We start from the raw sequence: 15,515 nt of genomic DNA, 5'->3' as shown, positions 1-15,515 counted from the left end.
TGCACTGCATTGGGACAGGGAGCTTTCCTAATCTGGGATTACTTTATATCATTTAAATTACAGGTCCAGTCCTAATTGGTACCCCCAAATCACAGATATTGGAGCAAGGGGAGGAGGTCCTACTGGCAATCCAAAAGAGATCCACTTAAGACAAATGAACTCAGTCAACAAGCATTTTAGTGCCTACTATATGCCAAACATTGTTCTAAACACTGGAAAAGGGGATCTAAATTCTCATTCCCTCAAAAGAGGACACAGACTGAAAATAGGAGATTCTGGGTTGTGAAAAGAGTGCTGAGATTCTAAGTCAAAAGACCTGGGTTCAAATGCCAGCTCTGTTACTACCTATATGAATTTAGACAAATCATTTAAATTTGTTGGGCCTCAGATTCCTTATGAAAGTTGGGGAGAGGAATTGGATTTGAGGATATCTAATATTCCATCCAGTTCTAAGTCCTATGATCCAAAGGAGTTTTAAAAAAAAATCTCTGAATAATAAGGTCAAAGTGTGATAAAACTAAAGGTATTTAGAGCTATCCCCTGCAAGCACTGAGGGTGAGGCAATATAACAGAATTGTAGCTTTCTCCAAAGCCACCTTTAATGCCCCCAGTAGGAGACAGACTCCTGGATCACAGAATACAGAGCTGGGAAGGACTTCAGAGATTATCCAATCCAACCTCTTCATTTTATAGATAAGGAAACTGAAACCATGAGAGAGGGTAAAACGATTTGTTTATGCTAAGCAAGGTTTTTTTATTTTGCCTTTTATGATTTTCTTCTGTCTCATGTCTAGTTATAAATTCTTCCCCATCTGTAGTTATCTAACCTTTCATTCTCCTCTAATTTAACATTTTTTAAATTATATGACTTTTTATATTTAGATACTTAATACATTTGGAATCCCACATGCACAAAATGGCAGAGCTAAATTGAACCCAAGGCCTTTGACTCTAAATCTAGTCCTTTTTTCCATTATACCACAATGTAGTGGAGAGACTTTTGGGAAGGCTCCCAGGGTTTTCTTCTGATGTCTTTATGCCAGCTCTATATCAGGAGACCCCTTTTGTATCACAGGAACATGTCTGGGATACCACCCCAGACCATCCCCTCACCATCCCAGACTTAATAAGGAGAGCTTCCAGAATGTTCCTGGGTTCATCTTTGCCTACTCTGAACCCAGTGGCTGGGCCTTACCACCGTCCTGTGAATGGCTAAGGAACCATTGTGCAGCTGGTGCCTATGGTGGCTGCTAAGCACTGGTAGGCCATCTTTGATCCAGTGGATGACAGGTGCTGGGTCACCATGGGCGGCACAGTCCAATCGGGCACTGTTACCCAAAAGTTCTACCAGGTGGGAGGAGGCTTCACCTTGAAGGACTGGTGCCTCTGTAGAGAGATGATGATCAGAGAAAGGGATTGAAGGGAACTTGGCTAGGAAAGAGGTACCATTTCTGGCTCAGTGCCCCCTCTTCCTTCACCAAGGGATTGAATGACTAAGGATCCCTAGCTGAAGCGCATAAGCAGGAATGGAAACAACAGATAATATTCCATAGTTGGAATAGCCCTCCCCCAAAGCTCCCCATCCCCCACTCCACACACAGTGGGAGATGTACATGCAATAATGTTCCAGGATTCACCAGCCCTTATTCCAGAAGGATCTGAAAGCATCTCAATCAATCAGTCAGTCAGTCAACAAGCTTGTATTAAATACCTACTACATGCCAACCATTGTGCTAACTACTGGGTATACAAGGACAGGAAATGAAAGAGAAACCTTACTCTCAAGCTTTTTACATTTTATGGAGGAAGACAGAAACACTTGACATGTTTTCTCATGTGGCATCACACTTGTGGAGCTATCTGGACATGGACAGCCTGGGAGATAGCTATGGCACATCAGTAAAACTGTATTGACTTATCTTAAGGTTACTTGGGCCTCTCTGTCCTCCAGCAGAAGCCCATCAGTCAATTGGTCCTGCAGAAGGTATGAAGGGGAGGCCAGATCCCTGAGCACTACCTTTCACGTGGACAAAACTGACAGCCTGGACTTTGCCCACGACGTTTTCTGCCCAGCAGGTATAGGTGCCGCTGTCCTCTCTGGTGACAGCCACCCGCTGAAGCGTGCTGCCCCCATCCTGTTCCGACACACCCTCTGTGGGGGGAAGAGATGACAAGAGGAAGCCAGGAACCACATCTCCATTTGCTTTCAGTGTCCTCACCTTGTTAAGTCTAGAGTGTTCAATCATGTTATTTGACTATTTTTCCAGTCTCTATCTCATTCCCTATCTTCTCTGTCTTAGTGAGCTGCCCCCCTTCAGGAATGGTCACCTCATCCAACAGTCATTGGTCCTCCTACCTCACCCCCTAACCCAGGGAGGGTCAGACCTGTGACCAGCCTGTTGTTGACCATCCAGCTGATGTGGGGAGCAGGGCTTCCACGGGCAGTACAACGCAGCCACAGCTTCTCCCCTTGGTTGAGGCTCAGATCCCCAGGTAATGTGGTAAAGGTGGGTAGGGACAGGATGGAGAGATGCACTCGGCGGCTGGTACTTCCCGCAGAATTCTCTGCAATACAGGTGTACGTCCCTGCATCCCGCCGCTACAGGAGAGGGGGAAGAGATCAGTCATTTCTGGAATGGTGGGGATTCCCCAGCTCCCACTCAAGCAATTGGGGAATGACCTTGGATGATTATCATAGACTCAGATAAATCATTGCACTCTAAAGGGCTTCAGAATTCAATTCAGTGCAACAATGTTTATTACTGCTAGGCAATGAACTAGAGACAAAAAAGAAACAGTTCTTGCCCTGAAGGAGCTTACAGTTTACTGGGAAGCAACAACACAGAGCACCAGGGCTGTCTCCCAAATGTTAGTGGCCTCCTTCCCTAACTACCTTGTGTTTATTTGTATCTGACTCCAAGTAGAGAAATTGTCTGTCCCCCAATAGAATGTACATTCCTAGAGTGCAAGAATTGTTTCTTTCTCTCCTTTTGGGTCATTGTATTCCTAGAGCTTAAGCCACAAACGTTTGTTAACAGACTGATTGATCCAGTTGAATACAAAATAGTCCTAAAGTAATTTCAAGGGAAAGTAGAGCCAAGATGGTGGAGAAAAGGCAAAATCCCTTAGAACAACTTTAAATAATGCCCTCAAACAAATTCTAGAGTTGTAGACCTCACAAAAATAATTTTCTAGCCCAAGACAATTTAGAAGGTCATCAGGAAAGGTTGGCTAGTCCAGGCTGAGAATGGAATGCAGTCCAGTGCAGGCCATGCCAGTGAAGACTAGGCCCTAGCAAACCAGCAGGGGGCCTTGGAAGCAATTGAATCAGCAGCAGCCTGCTGCCTCTAGAGCCCTCAGCCCACAGATGGTCAGAAGAAGATGACAGGGGTTTCTTTGTTGGCACTGGGGGCAGGACTCTGTTGTTTGGACCATACGCAGTCCTGGCGGGTAGGCCCAGGGCAAAGTACAGCACTAGCATTAGCATACCGGGGCTTGCTGCTGCAGCGGAGCAGGGACTCTCCTCACAGTTCCAGGGCCAAAAAGAGTGCTTGTGGTCGCTCACAGACCAGAGCCCTGGCCAGAAGAGGAGGAAACACCCTCTCCTCACATCACACCACTTTGGAACAACTGAAAACTTACAAGTCCCTAGAAGTATCTCTGAAACCCCTGAAGCTTGGGACAGTGCACACTCCACCCTGGAAGCAGAGCTCCGCTTTAGCAAAGAGTTAAAAGTCAAGAAATAGATGGGAAAAATGAGCAAACAGAAAAAAATTCTGACTGTAGATAGTTACTGTGACGATATCAAAACACACACTCAGAAGAAGACTCCTACATTTAAAGCCTTCAAGAAAGATATGAATTGGTCTCAGGCCATGGAGGAGCTCAAATTAATTTCAAGAAGACGGTGCTATTTGGCACTCAGGCACTGCCTTCACTCCTTCTAGCCCCGCTGTAATCTCAAGTAGGGAAGAGAGCAATGCTTGGCATGTTTCCTCTTGGTTTCCTAAGACTTGGAGAGGCTATTAGGGTGAAACCTATTTAATATGCTGAAAACTAAGTCTGTTTAAAAAAAGGAAAAGAAAAGAAAACTTAGTGTGATGGGATTCTATGAGTCCTGGTCCTTTAAAACTACGACCACCCCCCTGACTCTTGCAAATAAGTCCTAACTCATTGGCAATGAATAAGTGATATGGTATAAATTTTTTTTAAAGAGAAAGCAAGGATTGCATTTGCCTAAAGTCACACAACCAGTACAATCACAGATTTCAGAGTCTGCAGGGGTATTAGAGGTCATGCCTCATCTGGGCAAGAATCCTTCCTCTAGTATCCCCAATCAAGGATCATCCAGTCTCTGCTGGAAGAATAAGAGTGGTGGGAAAGTCCTCACTTCCCTAGGTGACCCATTCCACTTTCAGACACCTTGAATTGTTAGAATGTTTTCCCATTTATCAAACTAACATCTACCCCTCTGCCACTCACTGCTTTTACTCCTACCACAGCCTGCTTCTCAGAACCAAGAACACATCAAAATCCTTTTCTACTTGATAGTCCTTCCTTCAAATTTTCAAAAATAGATATAATATCCCATCTTAAGTCCTTTTCTCGAGCGCCTTAATTCATTTAAGTGTCTTAATATTTCCCATTTCTCAACCTGGCTCTCTCCCAGTTGTTAGCACTCTCTCCCTCATGAAATTAGTTTTGCTGCCTTTCAAATCAATCACCTTCATCTGTTTCAGTCTGTTGACATCCTTTCTAAATGGTAATGCCCACAACTGGACATAAAGCACTCTAGATGTATTTTGATTAGGACAGAACACAATAGCACTATCCCCTCTCATTCTGGACAACAAACAGCCAGAGACTGCATCAGAATTGTTGGCAGCTACTTTGGACCATTGACTTGAATTGAGTTTGTGATTTATTTAAACTACCAGATCTTTTATTTTATTTTCTAACAGGAATTGTTGCCTGGGTACATCTCCCGTACCCTGGATTTGCACAATTTATTTTTTTTGTACCCCAGTCTATGACTTGGCATTTGTCTCTATTAAATTTGATCTTATTAGATTTGGCCTACTGTTGTTCTAACCCACTGACAACCATTTGGATCTGGATTCTATCATCTGCTCATCGTTCTGCTGTCTCCTAACTCGGAGACAGAAACATCTCTAATGATGTTGCAAGAAAGATCAGCACTAACTTAGACTGTCAGGCTTTTCAAGCTTCTAGTAACTTGGTGGGTTTCTTGCTCATTGATCATTTTAGTCAGTCTCTTTCTTCTTTGTGATGAGCGGTATAAAAGATACTTGGGAAACCTTAAGGATGTGACTTTAGAAATGGGAGAAGAGAAGCAGTAGGGGGATTGCATTTCACTCCTCAACAGACCAGCAAGGAAAGAAACCATAGTCAGAACAAGAGGGAATAACAGTGGAAAGTAGCAGAGTGTTAAACTCTAGGAAGAATCCAGGAGCTTCTTAGGCCTCTGCCACTCCCTATGCATCCCTATAGGAAAAGCAGACACAAATTTTCCTAGCTGGGATCTAGGGGATCCTTTTCCTGGTCTTCCCTCTTTGGGGACTCATGAAGCCAATGGTCTAATCTACTCACCTCTGAATTCTTCACTAGCAGCTCCCCAGATGGTTGGATGGCATATTTCCCCTCCATACTGGACACAATGAACCCATCTTTCTTCCAGGTGATGTGGGGCTCAGGGATGCCCTGAGCTGTGCAGGGTAGAAGGGCTTGGGAACCCTCAGCCACTGACAGGTCAGAGTGTCCACCCTTGATCACAGGAGGGACTGTCAAGGACAAAAGGAGGAGGGAGAGATGGGGGGGCAGTGTTTAGTCATAGTTTCTCTCTTCATATTCTTCCATTCTACTCTGATGACTTTAACACACCCCTTGCTCATGACCTGTCCACTAGGCTTTGCTTATAGACACTCAAGGTAGTGTGATAGAAGGAGTATGGACTAGGAGGAAGAAACATGTGGCTTCAGTCCTAGCTCTGCTATTTATTACCTCTATCAATAGTAATTTAGAGTTTCTAAAGATTTATTAAGTACCCTCTGCACTAAATACTGTGTGACCCTGGGCAAGTTATTGAATTTTTCTGAGACTCAACTTTCTCATCTGCAAAATGAGAGGCTGGATTAAATAAGATTTTCAGCCCTTGTGGAGTCTGCGTCCTGTGACACTATTGATGAGGCCGGGGAGTCTTAGAGCTGGAAAGGGCCATGGAGACCATCTAATCCAACTCCCTTATTTTATTCAAGAGGACACGGAGCTGCAAGAGAGGAGAAGTGACTGATATTCCAGGTGGCAGAACCACCAGGATCCAAACCCATCTTTCCAACCCTTTCCTTCTTGCCAAGACAAACATCACAAAAGCTTCCTTCAGACACACATTCATCCACTTTCATATCTAGGAACACTGAACTGGATTAACTCCTATTGGCATATAATCTCCCCAAACCAAGGGCAGATTTGCCTCTTTAATTGTGTTTTGTTTAAGTATCTGGTCTGTGTTAATACCTCATTTATTCTATTGCCACATTCCCAGCAACCTCTAGAAAAAGCCTCTGAACAATGAATACAATATGTCCTTTAGGTAAGGAGATAGCAGCAGGTAAAAAATTAAAAGTTACTGATTTAACAAGCTTGGTTACCCAATTGTCCAGGGAACATTCTAAGGTAAAAAAAAAAAAAGGCAGCCAATCAGAAGCAGGAAATGTAGGAGGAGGGTTGAGAGAGGGATGCGCAATGCTGATGGATTCGCTGGATAGCTGAGACATGAGCTCACATCAGCCAACAGTGGATGTGTGCACAAGGAGACTTGTCTAAGGTAAACTCGTGAATGAGGGAATTAAAAGTTCACCATGAATAGTCAAACATTGGCTACCACCAGAGAGAGGCTGCTCCTAGCATTTTCTCCACTCCTACAGTCATCGTAAAAGAGAATATAGCTAAATTATAAGGACCAAGCTTGGCCCCACTGAAGAGATCCAAGAAAATACCTCCCCCTGTTCCTTTTCAGAAGTGGGGGGCCAAGGTGTGAAACTCTATAACATCTGACTTTTTCAAAATGTTCTTAGTTTTGAAGTTTTGTCTTCTTTTTTGTCTTTCTTTTTTTAAGACAGGGGTTCTTAACCTTTTCTTCGTTATGGACTTGTTGGACAGTCCAGTGAAAACCACGGATTCCATCTCAGAACAATGTTTTTAAATGCTTTTTAAAATAGACTACATGGGATTGCAAGGAAAACCAGAGATATTGAAATAAAGATATTTTTCCAGGTTGAGGACTCTTGCTACAAAGGATGATTTTTTGGCAGGTAGCAAGGGGATGCATATCCTGGGAAATGTATATAATGCAAAAACAAATGATAATAATACAAATTTATGTTGAGGGGAAGAAAAGGGATGTGAGCATGTTCAGGATCAGTGCCTTTCTCTTTGGGCCCAGTTTTAAGCAACTGTCTTTTCTTTGCTCCCCCCTCCCAGTAGAGGGATCCCAAATGCCTTCAGACTGAGGATTTGGGTGACGGTAGTGGTGGTGATGGTGGTGGTAGGGGTGGTGGTAAGGAGACTTCTCAAGCCCCTAGAAATAGTTTGATACCCCAGAAGCAGCCTGGATTCTTGCTAGTTCCTACCTTGCACCACAAGTCGAGTTTTCCCCAGAGCTGTGCCAGAGGGGTTCTTGGCAATGCACAAGTAATTGCCTGCATCTTCTGCACTAGCTTGGGATATCCGGAGCTGCCCATTGGGCAGAATCTGGGCACCAGTACCTGGGTGGGATGATGGTGGAAATTAGGCACTGGCAGCTATCAGAGCTGCTTTTATTTCAAGGAATCCAAGAAAAAGTAATCTCCCATGTGGGATAATAACAAAGCCTGATAGGAAGCCATTGCAGATTGGCAGGGGGTGGGTTAGTTGGGACAAAAAATCCAGGACAGAGAGGAAAGCGTCAGGACCAGGGGGAGATATAGGCAGAACAGAATGGTGAAAAGGAAGCAACTGATTTTGTTGGCCACTGGAAAGTTGAGGGAAGTCCCCTAGAATCAGGCTGCTCCCACCTCCCCTTCCCATCTTAGTTATTGCACAAATGTCCCACCTGTAGGGATGCTGAGCCCTTCCTTCTGCCAGGTGATTGTTGGCCGTGGAATGCCAGTGGCCTCACAAGGCAGAACCACATCAGCTAGAGCCATCACATGCATCACACCAGGCAACGGCTTTATCACTGGGGAGGCTGAAATAGAAGGGCAGTTGAGGAGAGAAGATTGCAGAGATCCCATGGAACTGTATCCTGAGACACTGTCCTGGACACACATGCCCTCTGACATGTCCCCTCTAGGGAACCCCTAGGGAATCTCTGGCTTCTTTTATGAAAGTTCTAAGAACCTTGGCGAAGAAGGAGGATTCCTGTCTGATAGTCCATCCTAAAAGCTAAGTCAACAGGCTTCTAGACCATGGGCCTGGCTGGCCCTCCTCATCAAAGAGTCTAGGGATCTAAACTGTTCTCTGCCTTGAGATCCTTTCCCATTTGCAGAGAGACAAGAAGGTAGGTGCCACAGTCCTTACCTTGTACAGTGAGGGTAACATGCTTGTGAGCCACCCCAGCAGCATTCCGAGCTGTACAGGTGTAACGGCCTGTGTGTATAGGCAGAGCCTGCCCAATTTCTAGGGCACCTGCAGGGAACAGGAACAAGGCAGGGAGAGAGATATGAGGTGTGAGAACAAGTACCACAGGCCTGGGAGAAGATCAAGGATCGCCTCTGCTCCCTGCACTGGTCATTTTCTGTGTATACTCCTCTCCCTTGCAGGGGCTCTCTGCTCCAGCTAAGCCTTTCTTTCTAGGGGTCCCACACACTTGCAACCTTCTGCCCCTTTGTAAAAGCCAAGGTGGGATAGTTCAATTAAAAAAAGCTTTGGGATGGGAGGTAGGAGACCCAGGCCTAGGGAAAGATGTCCTACATTTAAGAGTCAGGAGACCTGGGTTCAAATTCTGGCTCTGATACTTTCTAGCTATGTGACTATGGGCAAGTCACTAAATTTCACTCTGAGTCTCAGTTTTTTCATCTCTGGAGTAGGGATTATACTTTCCTCACGGAAGACAGTGTTTTGGTAGCTAGGTGGCACAATGAGTAAGAGTACTGGGCTTGGAGTCAAGAAGACCTGAATTCAAATCCTGCCTCAGACACTAACTGTGTGACACCAGGCAAGTCACTTAGCTGCTTTCTGCCTCAGTTTCCTCATCTGTAAAATGGGGGGTGATAATAGCCCCTATGTCACAGGATTGCTGTGAGAATCATATGAGTTAATGTTTGTAAAATGTTTTGTAAACTTTAAAGCATTATTTAAGTGCTAGCCGTTATTGTTACTATTATTGAAGTGCTAATAGACTCCTTGCCTTATGATTTATTATTATTTCAACTCTACAAATTTTCTAGGACCTTCAGATAAGTTATTTATCTTTTCTTTGGCTCAGTTTCCTCATCCGTAAAATTAGAGGGTTGGTCTGGAGCAGAAGTTTTTAACTTGGTTCCCCATAAAGATCCATAGATACATTTCATGGGATTCATGAATTTGGTTTTTAAAAAATATTAAATATATTTCAATAAAGCTAGTTTTCTTTGCAAGCCTATCTATTTATTTACGCATTTTAAAGCATTATTCTGAGAAGGGGTTCACAGATTTCCCCAGACTGGCACAGGGATGTATGACATTTATAATTAGAAGGTCACTAAGTTCCCTTTCAGTCAAAGGTGTGCTGGCAAATGTTAAACACTTGGGGGGAAATAAGTATGATATTTTTAAGGTTAATCTATAAAGATTTCTCCATTGCTTTCTTAAATCTAGAAATCAACAAAGCTTTAATTTACAATGTTTGCCATTTCTGGGGTATAAATGTTCAAATGGAAAATTTAATAATTGGTTCTCTCCAGCCAGGATGAGCTGGCTCCAGTGAACCCCTGCTCTAGCTCTGACATTCCATGATTCCATTTCCTAGGCCTGCAATGCTTCTCTCTAGGCCCTCTACCTCCCATTCCTATTCCTCCTCCCTAATAATACATGTTCCTCCCTGTTCTCCATATCAGGTCCAAAAACTCCTTTCTCCAGGGTCCCATCTCAGGGCTCCTCCCAGTTCTGTGCATTCTTTTACTCAATACTGATGCATTCCGTTGAGACTGTTCCAGAATTCTAGATTCCCTGAATATCAGAGTTGGAAGGGAATTTGGAGATCATCTAATACAACCCTAAATGGGGAAATTGAGGTCATAGAATGGAAGCAACGTGTCCAAGATCACACAGTGAATATGTAGCCACCCAAGACTAGAATCCACAATTCCTGATTCCCAGCCCAATGTTTGGGTTTTTGGTTTGTTTTTTTTCCATTTTGCCTTTTCCCTCAATCAACTCCTCCAACTCACTTCCCTATTTTGGTTAAAGATATCCCCAATCTCCCAGACAATCATTTCTAAGTGACTTTCCAGGCATGCACTGTTTCTCTGTTTCCCCCCCTTAGGATGTGAGCCCCCTAGGGCGGAACCTAGGCCTTCCACTTCCCTGATATGCCTTTTTAAAGTTCCAAGCTTAGGACTTGGCACTTAGGACTTGGATGCTCTCCAAGGTATTGACTGACAGCCTCCAACTTTACCTGTGGGAGAGACACGATAGCCACTCCCTCGTTTCCCTAGCTGAGCTCCCCCTTTGCTCCAAGAGACAACTGGAGGTGGCACTCCAGTGGTGTGGCAGGTCAGGACCACTGGCGCCATCTTGGTGACAGTGAAGTCTGTCCGGTCATCAGCAATAGTAGGCGGCACTGAAGAAAAGATTTTTTAGAGGTACCCAGAGATAGGAGAGCTGGGGACTTTGATCCATTACAGAGCCAGGAGGAGGTTGGGAGCATTCCTAACTCTCCTGAGAAATAGGACTGTGTCCTAGAGATCCTTTGATGGATCATATCCTATTACAAGAGACAGTGTTAGGAGAAAAGCCTTTTCTTTCCCTCCCCATAACTGTCCTTGGGTTTTCAGCTTTGGCTCCACCTTCCACCCTGCCCCCTCAGCTTTGTCACATTTTCATGGAAGGACGCTCACCATACACAGTGACCCAGAATAGCCGCTGGGCCTTTCCAGCATCATTGCTCACTAGGCATTCAAACTGGGCTGTGTCCTGAAGCTCAGGATCAGTAATCACAAGAGAGCTTGAAGGCAGGAGCCTAGAGAAAGACAGACAGACGGACCAACTGAGAGGACATCCCAGATGAACCAAAGAAAAGTTTGGACTTCTTTTTCCTTTTATCCTGCTTGGACAAGGAATTTGCAGTTGCTTTCCTTTCCAGTCAGGCGGGATCACAGAACACTAGAAATGGAAAGAAACTTAGAAGTAAATGTTGTCCAGCTCTCTTATCTTGAGAGGCAATGAAGCCATAAGAAAAGAATACTTAAGTTGGACTTGGAAATCCTGGGTTCAAGTCTTGTCTTAGGCAATAACTAGATCCATGACCATGATCAAGCTTCTTTACAACTTAGGGCCTCATTTTTCTCTTCTGTAAAATAGTGTCACAACTCAGAGATTCAGTTCCCTCATCTGTAAACTATCTATAATATTTGCACTACCCAGCTCACAGAGTAAACCTTACAATGCCATAGAAATGAGAGTCAGTGTTATTTCTTATGTGGGCCTGTGATGTGATTTCATAAAGATGGGGAACTCCCAGTAAGAAAAGTTTCCCTATTAATGCAGACTGGCATCTGCTCTGCTACAGATAATCTCCCAGAGTTGCTGGCTGAGGGCACTGAGGGCTAACACAACTCCTCTAGCACCACAAAGCTGGTATGTATCGGAGGCAGCTCTGGAATCTGGGACTTGCTGTCTCTGAGATCAACTCTACTATGATAGGGTTACATTTAATTATTATTATTGATTATTGTTATTGTTATTACTGCAGAAGTGGCGACTCATCGATGCTTGTTCTTTGTCCTATGTGCAGGCTTCTGTATCTAAGAGCTCTGGGGATCTCATCCCAAGCCTGCAATTCATTCATTTTGTGACCTTGAGGAAGAAAATGAACTGGCCCTCACACCCTGATCCAGACAACGGGCAATAAATAGCCCCTGCCCTGCTGACCTCAGCTTAGAGTCACATAGGACTCAAATGAGATACTGGAGAAGTCATATCAGACCTAATATTTTGTATAAACTGTATGTGTACGTGTTGTTTCCCTGAGGCAGCTAAGTAGCACAGTGGACAGAACTCTGGGGCTAGAATCGAGAAGCCTTGAGTTCAAATTTGACTTCAGATACTCCCTAGCTGTGTGACCCTGGGCAAATCACTTAAGCTCCATTTGTCTCAGTTTTTTTATGTTTTAACTGGGGATAATAATAGCATCTGCCTCCTGAGCACTTAATCCTTTCTTTCCTTCCTTCCTTCCTTCACTCCCTTCCTATCCTCCCTCCCTTTCCTTCTTTCCTCCCTCCCTTCCTGTCTTCCTCCTTCCTTTCTTCCTTCTTTCCTTTCTCCTACCCTTCCTCCCTTCCTTTCTTTATTTCTTCCCTCCCTTCCCTCTTTCCTTCCTTTCTTCACTAAGTTATATGGCCTTTGAAGATAGGAATGCTTTTGTTTTTGTATCCCCAGATGCCTACCACAATGCTTGCTTTAAATAGGTGCTTTAAAAATGCCTGCTGACTCATTGATTCAAAGTGCTCCTAAGACATACACTGACCGGTAAGCCCCTTGATGTCGATCCAGGCTCAATGTTTGTCCATTCTTCTTCCAGACCACATGGGGCTTAGGGGAGCCCCTAGCTTCACAGGGCAGGGTGGCCTGGCTGTGTACAGTCAGCGTCAGATTGGAGGGTCCAGGTGCAATGGTGGGGGGCTCTGTGGATTGGGGAGCTGGGTTTAGAAAATGGTCATAGCCCAGGGTGACAGGATGAAGGAGCTGAGACCAAGAGAGTCAGAATAAACTGTTCATTGCTCTAGCAAACATGCTGGGGGCAGAGAAAGCAGGACCACAGGGTGGCAGGGGGCTATTATGAGCCTTGCATGGGCAATTATTAAGTTCTTGTTCCACTGAACTGAATTAAATATGACAGGAGTGACTCAATACCCACCCCTAACAATGTCCCTAGGAGATTCAACAAGATACATTCAGCATCTGACAAAATGTCTGGTATATAGTAAGACACTTAGAAAACGCTTATTGACTGACTGACTGGTCAGGTGACTGTTTCCTACTTACCAAGTACAGAAAGGAGGCTAGGGCATCCATTTGGGGATGTTCCTAACCTTTGAGTACAGTGTTATAGAGGATAATTAGCTCATCTCAACCAGGTGTTGATGCTGCCATTGGAGACAGAGGATGCCCACAATATCCTGAACACAAGGCCCCTGACTTTTCAGTCCTCTACCTACCAAAGACCCGAAGTTCTTGTCCTTGCCGATCTGAGCCAGCTGAGTTTGAAGCTTGGCAGAGATAATACCCAGAGTCCTGAGGGTAGACTGGCTGAATCCTCAGGGAGCCATCTGGCAGAAACTCCAGCCTAAGATGAGAGGAAAGAGCTACTGAGTGATCTGGGCAGAGGGGCCTATAGAGCACTGGGTCCCTCCCAGTCTCTAGCTGAAGCTATTGACTATGGTTTTTCCCAGAAAGCCTCCTGAGGGCAGATGTATCCAGGACAGTATGTCAACATGCTGTCCTCAGGTTGTTGCCTCCCACCCCTCATTTTCCCTGCCTCCAACTCTCCTCTTTCAGCCTCCTTGATGGAGAAGCCAGTACCACACTGCCTGGTGTCATACAAATGATGGCCCTGGCTGAAGAGGTCCTGACACGTGAGGCCTCTGGCAAACCCCAGCCTACCATCTCATGATCAAAGGAATGGCTCAGCATCTCTACAGGTGAGGCATATGTATGGAAAACAGGATGGGAAGGGGAAGTGAAAGCAGCCTGATTCTAGGAACTTCCTTCAACTCTCTGAAGGCCATGAGGCCATGAAAAACATCTAATGAAACTAATGCCATTACAGTGTGTTCCTCAGCCACAGGCTAAACCCCAAATCCCAACCAGTCATCTAAAGAGGGTGAAAAGGTGAGTGTGCAACCCATCCCCACTGCTGGGATAAACTACTTCACCCACAGATCATGAACCAATCAAGAACAATGTCTCTGCACATGAAGGTTTTATCTCTTAGCAATAAGCCATGGTTGAAATTCCTTCCAATCACAGCCGGGCATATACCTGGAGTTCCCAGGAACCAGTGGGACTCCATCCTTCCTCCAGCTCACCAAGGGCATAGGGACCCCTGTGGTCTTGCAAGGCAACAAAGCTGTCTGGTTCACAGAAGCATTCACCACCAAAGCGCCTGGCTGGATTGTGGGAGCCTCTGTAAGGAGAAGGCATAGGCTGGGACCATCCCAGGGCCTGGAGAGAGCAGATTTCCTAGGCTTGGTTCTCAGGTCAGAATTCTTGTTCTGCTTCCCTCAGGACCCAGGGGCTGCTAATACTCACTGTGGATCTCCACATCAAAGGGCAAGCTGGTGCTACCTGCTGCATTGCTAGCAACACAACTATATTTGCCACTGTCGGATATGTCCAAGGCCTGGAGCTGAAGGAACCGCCCATTTTCCAGGAGCAGGGTGTGGGCATCTGCCTGACAAGTCCACAGACAGACACAGTGCATCACTATCAGAATCAAAGCTCGGAAAGGGCATTGACACTGCCAGAGAGGGCTCAAGATACTACCATAGGGCCTTGCAAGGCCCATGATACATAATGTTCTCCTCTAGTGCCTTCTGCAGCACTTCTACTCAGTTAGAAGCTTCCTACAGCCCTAATCTGCCACCTCTTCCAGGTACATTCCTAGAGGCTGTCAAACCACTGTGCACCAGGGGGCAAGGGAGACCCTCATGAAATTCTGAGGTGCTACATAAGGAAACATCATTCCTCTGCCTAGTCATAGACCCCAAGATAATCCCTGGGCCCAGAAATTGGCAGTGAAATAAGAAGAGGGGATCTAGCTTAGCTGAAATATGAAAGTATTCTCATGGAATCACGAGACTCTCCAGGGTCTACCCACCTGAAGCAGGATGCCCTCTCTGTGCCATTCGATCTTGGGTGGTGGGTCTGCCTCCACTGGGCACTCTAGAACCAACTGCCCATCAGCCAGTCCAATGACGCTTCGAGTTTCATGGGACCCAATAATGTTTGGAGGTGCTAGCCAGAACAGGGACAGACACATATTAGACACTCCAAAGCATTCACCTGATTGCCTAGCCCTATTCGTGGAGTTTTTTTCCTCTGCATATAGCACCTACCTTGTAACCTAACCAAAAAGTTCTTTCCATCTTCCCCTGCAGGATTCTCAGCCAGGCAGCTATACAAGCCAGCATCATCCAACTGCAAAACAAGTAAAATAAGAGCTGATTCTTCCTCACCTCCAAGACATATTGCACAGTCACTACCTCCAGATGCACCATCCTAAAATATCACTCCTCTTCTGTTACTGGTCTGCTCAG

At 45.2% G+C, this 15,515-nt stretch overlaps 1 protein-coding gene across 8 annotated transcripts in view; it reads right to left on the bottom strand.

Annotated features, from left to right (window-relative positions):
* Positions 1-15,515, bottom strand: part of HMCN2 (hemicentin 2) — a 175,963-nt gene that overhangs the window by 25,688 nt on the left and 134,760 nt on the right. For all 8 annotated transcript variants that reach the window (XR_011972238.1, XM_072632716.1, XM_072632714.1 and 5 more), the window contains 15 exons: positions 15,315-15,396; positions 15,077-15,213; positions 14,509-14,650; positions 14,239-14,383; positions 13,416-13,543; positions 12,725-12,881; positions 11,097-11,218; positions 10,655-10,819; positions 8,578-8,685; positions 8,111-8,245; positions 7,650-7,784; positions 5,611-5,801; positions 2,386-2,599; positions 2,018-2,152; positions 1,196-1,386 (listed from right to left, as the gene is read on the bottom strand). Coding sequence is in view for 7 of the 8 variants with exons in the window: in XM_072632716.1 (XP_072488817.1) it covers positions 1,196-1,386; positions 2,018-2,152; positions 2,386-2,599; positions 5,611-5,801; positions 7,650-7,784; positions 8,111-8,245; positions 8,578-8,685; positions 10,655-10,819; positions 11,097-11,218; positions 12,725-12,881; positions 13,416-13,543; positions 14,239-14,383; positions 14,509-14,650; positions 15,077-15,213; positions 15,315-15,396 (2,187 nt within the window). In the remaining variant the exon portion in view is untranslated. The remainder of the gene's footprint in view (positions 1-1,195; positions 1,387-2,017; positions 2,153-2,385; positions 2,600-5,610; positions 5,802-7,649; positions 7,785-8,110; positions 8,246-8,577; positions 8,686-10,654; positions 10,820-11,096; positions 11,219-12,724; positions 12,882-13,415; positions 13,544-14,238; positions 14,384-14,508; positions 14,651-15,076; positions 15,214-15,314; positions 15,397-15,515) is intronic.

This window comes from Notamacropus eugenii, chromosome 1, assembly GCF_028372415.1.
Source record: "Notamacropus eugenii isolate mMacEug1 chromosome 1, mMacEug1.pri_v2, whole genome shotgun sequence".
Classification (NCBI taxonomy): domain Eukaryota; kingdom Metazoa; phylum Chordata; class Mammalia; order Diprotodontia; family Macropodidae; genus Notamacropus; species Notamacropus eugenii.
This window is presented reverse-complemented; position numbering and strand designations above follow the sequence as displayed.